The sequence below is a fragment of the Cydia fagiglandana genome, chromosome 13, assembly GCF_963556715.1.
Source record: "Cydia fagiglandana chromosome 13, ilCydFagi1.1, whole genome shotgun sequence".
Lineage (NCBI taxonomy): Eukaryota > Metazoa > Arthropoda > Insecta > Lepidoptera > Tortricidae > Cydia > Cydia fagiglandana.
In genome coordinates this window covers 13849222-13858919 of record NC_085944.1, presented here as the reverse complement: position 1 = coordinate 13858919, position 9698 = coordinate 13849222, and the positions used below count along the sequence as shown (strand labels likewise).

At 37.1% G+C, this 9698-nt stretch overlaps 1 protein-coding gene across 1 annotated transcript; it reads left to right on the top strand.

The window, feature by feature from the left end:
• Positions 1–396: 396 nt before the first annotated feature.
• LOC134670308 (uncharacterized) lies at positions 397–9256 on the top strand. Its single transcript, XM_063528058.1, has 6 exons — positions 397–695; positions 2806–3028; positions 3886–4125; positions 4420–4746; positions 5420–5551; positions 6493–9256. Exons 1-6 carry the CDS (start codon positions 588–590, stop codon positions 7056–7058), a joined length of 1596 nt encoding a protein of 531 aa, XP_063384128.1. The 5' UTR covers positions 397–587; the 3' UTR covers positions 7059–9256.
• The last annotated feature ends 442 nt before the right edge of the window (positions 9257–9698 follow it).

Here is a 9698-nt window from a genome sequence, read left to right as displayed (position 1 = left end):
TCATCTGAAAGGTCTCTACAAACCTCACGATAATTGCACGCGATTTGCGTTATTTAATTACTGTTGTATCAGAGTTAATTATGTATGCTAAGTATTTTTACCATAGTTGGATTTAGTTGCAAGGTATGTAGATGCCTTGAATCATAGCTGCATTCCATTAGCGCATTCTATTCAAAGTATTTTTCTTTTATGGCACAAAGTTGGACACCACTACGCGATGTGAGTTGAAGAATAGACATAGATTTAATCAGAAGCTATTGATTATTATAACAAATCTGTTGAAATAGACATATGCAATTTAAATACCAAAAACTATCTCGTTGTTTTTTCATGTTCTTCAATAAGTTTTTAATATTAAGTTGAGACGCACTGACATCGGTCGATAAAATTAAAAAAAAAAAAACAGTTAGTCGCCATATTGTTTTTATAGCGATCGTACTCCGTGTTGGGGTGTAAACAAATTTGCTAAGTTTTAGTTATTTTCAGTTCGTTCCGATGGATACCATAAATCCCGTATAATTCATGGGCTCGTAGACATGAAAAAACAGGAAGTGCCATAACCTACAAATTATTATCTGGACGTTAACATGCTAGAATCACGATTTGTGTTTTTGTTTTTAGTTGTTTATTCATTTCAATATGTTTCTGCTTCGGGGCCGCTGTGTGTTAACCAAACACAGAAGTGTACAACTCAGGTATGTATTTCGTTTGAATTCCAGATCTATTCATCAATGATGCGCTTATTGATTTTCCAGCCATACGTACTCGAATAAATACTGTTCGACCATCGTAGTAATTTATGTATGAAAAGTTGTTTCATTTTCCTTGTTCGGTACTTATGAGGAGATTATTTATTTAGACTTATTATGATCAAACTATAAATACCACAAGTCTATAGTTCGTTTTTTTTAGCATTAGAAAGAACTTCGCAGAAGTAAGCTTGTGGTTCCAAATCCGGCACTTTTAGTGGTAATAATTTGAAGTAAATTATATGTATTGACCGTGCTTCATTAGATAATTCAATAATTATTAACAATTAAAGAGCCTGATAAAAACTGCACGCTTGCTTCTGTGGAGTTCTTTCTAATGCTAAAAAAAACGAACTATAGGTTCAGTAAGTTTAAGCATATTACTTCAGTTTTATAATGTAAGTCTATTACTGCAATTGCGTCATGGCTTTTCTGTTTTGGTTTTCGGTTAGCTGATGAGTCACACTTTGATAACCGGATTATATGAGAGAATACGTGAAAGTTTCAGAAATCTTACAATGTAAAAGCAAACCAAATGAATCCCAATGTCTCTATATGTATTTAGGATAAAAAGCTCATATTTAAAAATATATACCATAATAGGTATACCTACATAATAAACAGAAAAAAATACAATTTACAATGAAATTATTGCTATAAAAAGATATTTCCATTTATGTTCTAACTGCTACAAGTTTTAAATTGATCAACTATCAAATTTCAGCCCTTAAATACATGAACTCCTTAAATACACGCAAAATAGGCGCAGAGGGGCTACCGCGAAAACTGAAATTTTCAAATTGCGGGGATTTTTCTCTGTCACTTTAATTACGCCGTCATTGGAGTAAAAGAGAAAGATCCCCGCAATTTGCGAACTTCGATTTTCGCGGTTATAGCCCAGGACGTCGAGTTGCGGAAAATCGTCCATACTACAATACAATACTAGACTATAAATAGGAGGATAGGTTGACTGGAAGAGATCCCTTATAGGGATAAGTTCGCCTTTGTACATTATATATATATTTTTTTCCATTGTAATTTAACCTGTCTTATGTACAATAAAATGTTTACATACATACATACATACATACATACAATACATGAACTCTGAACTCTTCCAATGAAAGTTATCTTTGAATGTGTTATCTGATTGTTGTGTGTAGTTTTACCTGTAGGTTTCCCAAAGGTTTAAAAATATGTAAATGTAATATATTTGAAAATTTTGAAACAGTCCTTGACCTTAGAACAACATAATTGTTATCAATTTTATCAAATATCAATATTAATTTAGTTAATAAGTGAAATGATTATACTATGTACGTCACAAGTATAGGATTGTATCATATCATGAAGGCAGAATTTAGACCCTAAATACCTTAGAATAAGAAACATGATTACTGACGACTTCATGCAATGAAATACTCCAGCTTTTAAAAATGCAGTTATGCAATCTATCCATAAGATTATGTGAAGAGCAATTACAGCGGCAGTTAACCCCTAGGCTTTTGTGTGTGGCCTGTAATATGAGCAAAAAATTAAACCGTAGGCTGTACTCCTCATACTGACCAACATTTGTTCAGCGACTTTTAAAAACCCAGTTTTATAATTGTTCTGATGCTTCATTTCATGAGTATTGTGGAATAATTTATTTTAAAGATACTCTACATCCCTATTTATTTATACATTAACAACACAAAAAGCGGTGGAGGCGGAGTGGATATGACACCCGGCTTTATCTGGAGTTCGCGGGTTCAAATCCTGGCTCGTACCAATGAGTTTTTCGGAACTTGTATACGAAATATCATTTGATATTTACCACTAGCTTTTCAGTGAAGGAAAACATTGTGAGGAAACCTGCATACATCTGCGAAGAAATTCAAAGGTGTATGTGAAGTCCCCAATCCGCATTGGGCTAGCGTCGGGACTATAGCCCAAACCCTCTCGTGCTTGAGAGGAGGCCTGTGCCCAGCAGTGGGACGTATATAGGCTAAATTATTATTGTAACAACATTTTACAATTCACCCACAGTATGAGGCATTACATAAATTTATTCCAGGTTCTTAGTCAAAGAAACAATGACTACGCCTCCTGCACCGTGGAGTACTTCAACCGAGAAGGCTGCAACAGCATGAGCTTCGGTCCGATCACATCCAACGCCCACATCGGTGGCGTGATGCTGAAGCCGCACATCCTGAGGCGGGAGATCAAACAGGGCTTGCTGAACTACAACCAAAGCTACACTGTGCTTAATATTACGTTCAGCAATATTAAATGGAAAAGTATGTTGTTTTTAGGGTTCCGTACCCAAAGGGTAAAACGGGACCCTATTACTAAGACTTCGCTGTCCGTCCGTCCGTCCGTCCAGGCTGTATCCTATGAACCGTGATAGTTAGACAGTTGAAATTTTCACAGATGATGTATTTCTGTTGCCGCTATAACAACAAATACTAAAAACAGAATAAAATAAAGATTTAAATGGGGCTCCCATACAACAAACGTGATTTTTGACCAAAGTTAAGCAACGTCGGGAGTGGTCAGTACTTGGATGGGTGACCGTTTTTTTTTTGCTTTGTTTTGTTTTTTTTTTTTGCATTATGGTACGGAACCCTTCGTGCGCGAGTCCGACTCGCACATGCCCGGTTTTTTAACCTATCGTCTGTCTAAGCACTGATCAGTGCGCTCGAATTAAAATTCTTTGTTTAATACAATAGGTTTAAATTTGTTCGCACTGATCAGTGCTTAGACATACGAAGGGTTAATACTCTTTGTTATTTTCTAAGTACAGTCAGTGAAAGTACAATAAAATAAAATTTGCATTAAAGTACACCACTGGAAAGATGAACCTAAAGGAAAATTGTATGAAATGTACAGTGAGCAATGAAGAATAGTGAGTAGCATATAAACTTTACAGAAAGGAGTATAAACTAGACAATTTTGCGGATTGTATGTTGCTTCTTAGCTCTGCTGTATATGAGTTACTTATAACAATATTTTTTTTGTTAGATTTATGTAGTCACCCACCTCCTTGTTTAAGCACATACAATACAGCAATTTAGTAACCTCTGTTGACTCATGTGAACAACTGTATTTTATATTTACAATTTATCCCTTTTTAAATTCTATAAATCTTTTCCAGCAATCAAATTCCGTTTTGAAGAGCAAAGCAAGAAACCATATAAACAGACCCACTGCAGAAACATAGTGCTGTCAAACGAAGCCCACATAGATGACCAGTCGGTGCTGTACTACGACTGTTACTGGCCTGACAGCATCGACAGCGTGGGGCGCTCACACATACTGGACTTTGAGGCTTCGGATGACAACGTGGTCAATCGGGGACAGTATTACTTCAATGTTCCATCGGCGCAAATGCTGAGTAAGTACACTTTGGTTATCGCCAGTTAGTGACTGGTAAATGATTCTTGTGTAAAGGCTCTCTAACAAAACGCGTATGTTACGATCAGCACAGATATGGCCGCGATATGGTGATATGGTGATATGGGCGACAGCGCGGTGGGGAAAGCCATATCCCCAAAATTGGGGTGGAACGGATGTACTTTTAGCTACTTGTAGCAAAGCGACGAAATTGCGGAGTGAGCCACGCCTGATACTGCTGCTCATGGTTACGGTACGGTTGAGAACTCCTGGCTTAAATATACTTTAATTACAGGCAACACTGTCAATGCATCAAACTGGAAACCATTTGTCTACCTCGAGATACTCTCCGGCAAAATCCGCCTCCACATAATGGCTCCACCGAACCAAGTGAAGATCACCTCCTACCGCATTCAAGTCCTCAATGAATGCAACGGAAAGGAGCATGACATAGTGAAAAGCCAAGTGTTACAGCTACAGAATTATACGGATGAAGTGACCTATGATTATAGCTTGTTGGGGACCCCAGGGTCTTACTATTTTGTTGTGACCCCGCAACACGATGGGTGCAAGGATGGAGTGACGAAGTGCCAGGTCGTAGAGAGTCCCAGGTTCAAAATCAGTGAGTATTCGGTTTCACTACGCTAATTTTAGAAATTAAGATACTCCATAGTTTCTGCTGAGTTTGACTGCTAAGTATTGTATTCTTAAATACCTAAATTTGTTTGTAATGCACCAATATTATTGACTTGCAATGTGGGCTTATAACTTGTAGAGTATTGCCGTACCAGATTTTCGCGGTAGGTAGGCCCCTACCGCGAAAATCGATATTCGCAAAATTGGGGTCTTGTTACTTGACATAATTCTGACGACTTTGACTTTGACGACCGGTCTGGCCTAGTGGGTAGGGGTAGTGCCCCTGCCTGCGAAGCCGATGGTCCTGGGTTCGAATCCCAGTAAGGGCATTTATTTGTGTGATGAACACTAATATTTGTTCCTGAGTCATGGGTGTTATCTATGTATATAAGTATGTATTTATCTATATAAGTATGTATATCGTCGCCTAGCACCCATAGTACAAGCTTTGCTTAGTTTGGGGCTAGGTTGATCTGTGTAAGATGTCTCCAGATATAAAAAAAAAATATTATGTCTGCTAGATATTTATATTTCTGTTGCTACTTTATGAGCTACAATTAGTGATTTTCGACAGAAATTATAAATTTAACTTTAATTAATTAGTTTGTATATTTTCAGAATAATTGTTTAGTACTAAATGTCACTTTGTGTAATTGTAGGCAACAACGTGCAAAGCTTCAATATCTGCATAGCCAGCATCTCGGCCCTGATCGTGGCAACCCTGTTCGCCTACTACATAGTGCTGCGGGTGCTTCGGCGCTATTGGTGCAGAGACTACAGGCTTGCTATGGGTAGGCTTTATACATTTCTTAGTATCTGGTTTTATTTGCCTCAACCTCACTGTCCAAGGCCCTAGATCACGCGGTAGGCCTAAGAAGCGCTGGCTGGACTTGGTGACAGCAGACATGAAAAAGAACAATCTCACACCTGAGGATGCCGAAGACCGGGAAAAGTGGAGAAGATTGAGCAGGAAAGCGGACCCTGGCGCTAGGCCGGGAAAATGCTAGGTTGAAGAAGAAGAGTATTTGGCTTTATTTGACATCCTTTGCTTTCTCAAAAACTTATTTCAACCTCATTTTCACCTCTTTAGAGGTTGAAATTTTAAACAATTCCTTCTTAGTTGAACTCTACAACTTATAAAGAATATATGTGTCAAACTTCAACATCATACTTTCAATGGCTAGTTAGTTTGTTATCTGTCGATGAAAAAGTTGTAAATATTATAACGTGATTGTTTTATATATTTAAGAAACAGTCAACTTCTACAAAGAGTTAATTCTAATAATTGATTTGTTTATTTCCATTTTGACAACTTGAGAGATGTTACAATTTGTCAAATGTCTTAGACAGTTGACCTCTGGAATTGTTAGTTTTTACACCTTTGTGAAACCACGACGAAATGCACTCCGCGCTAACTGAATTTCACTACCGCGCGACCTCGCCTCAATGAATCGCATAAAAAAATAGATAATTATAAAGTTCATTGCTATTGCCTATGTCTATTGAGTCACCCTTGAAAATTATATTGGAATAGCTGTTATATGCTTTCTGACATATTTTTTTCCATCAGTGATGGTTAGGAGAGTCTAAGCAATATTAGTAGTATGTAGTAGCTTTATTCATCAACAATACAAGATTGTGTTTGAAATGCACTTACAATAGAATACAGAAAAATTTAAAATAATACAACAATACTTATATATTAGGGACTTACTATATTTCACTTTTACAGCTCAAGAGATACCAGCCCCAACGAAAGTTCTAGTCATCTACTCGCCGGCCAACCGTCTCCACGCCGAGTGCGTGTCCTCATTCGTGACCTACCTCCGCGCTGAGTTCGGCTTCGAGATCATGTATGACGGCGACATATCCTCAACCTCCGACCAGGACCCTTACATCTGGGCCGCTGAGGCCTTCAAAATATCCACACATGTCATGTACATCGTCGGCCCCGCGGACTTAACCAACCAATACAACAACATCTACGAAAAACCCATTCTGAGCGCACATAAAAACTTGGACACCCTCCAACTTTCACTGCTCAAAGCGAACAGAGGATCTAAAAACCAGAAAGCTGTCATCAATGTGATCTTTGAGTACTCTAATGGACCTATACCGATGGAAACTAAGCATGGGAAGACATTCTATCTACTGAAGGAATGGAACAAGCTGATTTCTTATTTATCGAAGAATTTGCTGCCAAAGAAACAGCTGGTGCGAACGGAGAAAGGCAGATGTTTGCTGGAGGATCTGACCAAGGCTAAGAAGTTGCTGAATAGCAGCAATTTTAATGTGTAAATTGTTGGTTACGGGACGTATTAGGAAAGATATTGGATGTAAATCAGAAGATATAGGATACAGGTATGTGCAATGAAAATTTAGGTTAACATTATCGCGTAGTTATGGTTAAAACCAAGAACGGTAGCTATCATGGGAAACTAGTATTTCATTGGCGACAAAGAATTAAAGTAACACACAGACTATTATGGCTAAGGTTCCTAGTTTTGACTAGAATCGAATCGCGTTACGAAGGTGTTATATCGTTAGGATCAAACCACTGATGTGAAATTCAAATCTCAGGCAGGCCTGAAGAAAAAAGCATTGGTTTTTCAATATTATTAAAAGAAACTTAGTTTTTCGTGCTGGCAATGTGGTCAGTATTAGTTATTCTATTGTTCGTTGCCATAGTCTCTTGTGTCACGAAAATAAAATATTAAATAAAATATACTAATCTAGCACGAATAACTTTGTTTTCATTATCTTGTTTGTACTTAGGTGGGATGCGAAGTTATCGAATGTTTCAAGGAAAAATTGATATTTATTGTCTTTTGTGTCTAATTGTATTGATGTTATGAACATTTTCTATTCGGTATTGGGGCACTAGTATTTGGCATAACACATATCACTATCACTACTAAACACTCACTTTACCGTTAGTCAAATTTAAATATGGTAACTTCATATCATACTTATATTTAAATTTTACTGAAATATGTGACGTTCCACGGCAAAAGGTACCTTATGGCGGTTGGCGCTTACGTCGCATAGCGCCGCAATAATATTGGAGCGGCGTTAATAATAGCGTAAGCGCCAACCTCCATAAAGTACCTTTACCCGTGGGACGTCACATATATTTAATGGACGAAGTTAAAGTAACAATTGCAGTTAATCCATCAACGCTTTTGCTTTTAGAAATAAAAATAATTGATATCACCGGCGCTCCAATACCTAAAAAAAAAGAGAGAAAAGTATGTTTTAGGGTGGGATTCTGTCCTGTCCAATTTATTTGTCCAATGTGTGTTTTGTCTCACATTTTGCTTAATGGGAGAGTGAGACGTCATGACATAGGACCATGATATTGGACAGATGGAATACCACCCTTATTACAAACATTATTATGTGATTGTTGTTTATAATTGTTGTAAATTCTTCAAATCCCAGTTTTCAAACATACCGCTTTTCTTAAGTTACTTATTGATAGATATTTTTTAATTGAATGAACAATTAGTAGTACATAAATTATCAATATCCCTAACATATTTTTGTACCTAATATAAGAATTAAAAAAATGTTTTCTCCTAATATGATTAATGTGGGTATATTAATCGGGGCAGTATTTTTTTATGAACTCATAGATTTTTTTATAAACTCATAGTTTATAAAAAAAATACTGTCAAGATTCCTTATATTTTTATTTATCCCACACGAGACCCTATATGGCGAGATGACCCTATAATGTGGATGTTGACACAATAAAAAAAATTTGATTATCCTTCATACTTTTCAGGTTTAGGACTGTTTCTCACTCTTTTATCTCGTTCGTCTTTATATCGGCCACTGTGAACCATTTCGTTCAGTCTATTTTCGGTTTCACTCATGTCTAGCGCTCACCACTCTTATTAACGTGTATGCTGTGCATTGAATGTGTTTATTAAGTACATATATCGATAAAACTCAATTCTACTTTTTGTAATGTCCGCACTTAAACCATAATACGTAATTGCGCATACAAATTTGCCAATCAATATTCTAAGCGCCACTTGCACCATCCCACTAACCCCGGGTTAACCGGTTAAACCGATAACGGCGATAACCCAGTATCAAATTGTACTGGTAACCATGGTAACTTCAGGTTTAATCGGTTAACCCCGGGTTAGTGGAATGGTGCAAGTGGCCCTAAGGGTGGTATTCCATCTGTCCAATATCTTTGTCCAATGTGTATTTGCGTCTCACATTTTGCTTAGTGAGAGAGTGGATCGCACACACATTGGACCAAACAATTGGACAGATGGAATACCAACCTTATGACATTAAAATAACTGTTATTTTCCCTTGTCAAACAAAGCGGTATGTGTCTATCATTGTATCTTGACTCGTTGATCTCAATTCCAAAACTGTTGGAGTGACGTGTTCTATATCTTTATACAAGACTTTCAATTAAGCTCAATATATACCTTTGTGATGTATTTTTATAATATAGAATCGTATTATTATAATATCTGTGTTTCATTTCACGTTAATCGCCAAAGTTACATTAGATCATAGACCTAGTATTACATAAGTAGATGAACTATACGCGTGCCTCCGTGAGGGACAAAGCATACGCAAAGCGACAATATTAAAAACACGTTTTAACATTCCTGACAACATACCAAAAACAATCTACGTAATTCGTCGTAATTCGGTCGGGTTATTTGTTGCCCACCATAAACCATACAAAATTTTTGGTATGACAAGGACAAGCAATATTACCACTTTCTCTGCTATTCCTACTGAAATATCCATAGTTGCATCTCGTTCGGTCGCGACCGAACGAGATGCAATTATGGAAATTTCAGTAGGAATAGCAGAGAAAGTGGTATTATTGCTTGTCGGTCGTTTGGCCCCTCCCCCGTGTCATCTCTATAATATGCAAATGAAGTTGTATTGTTTTTTTTT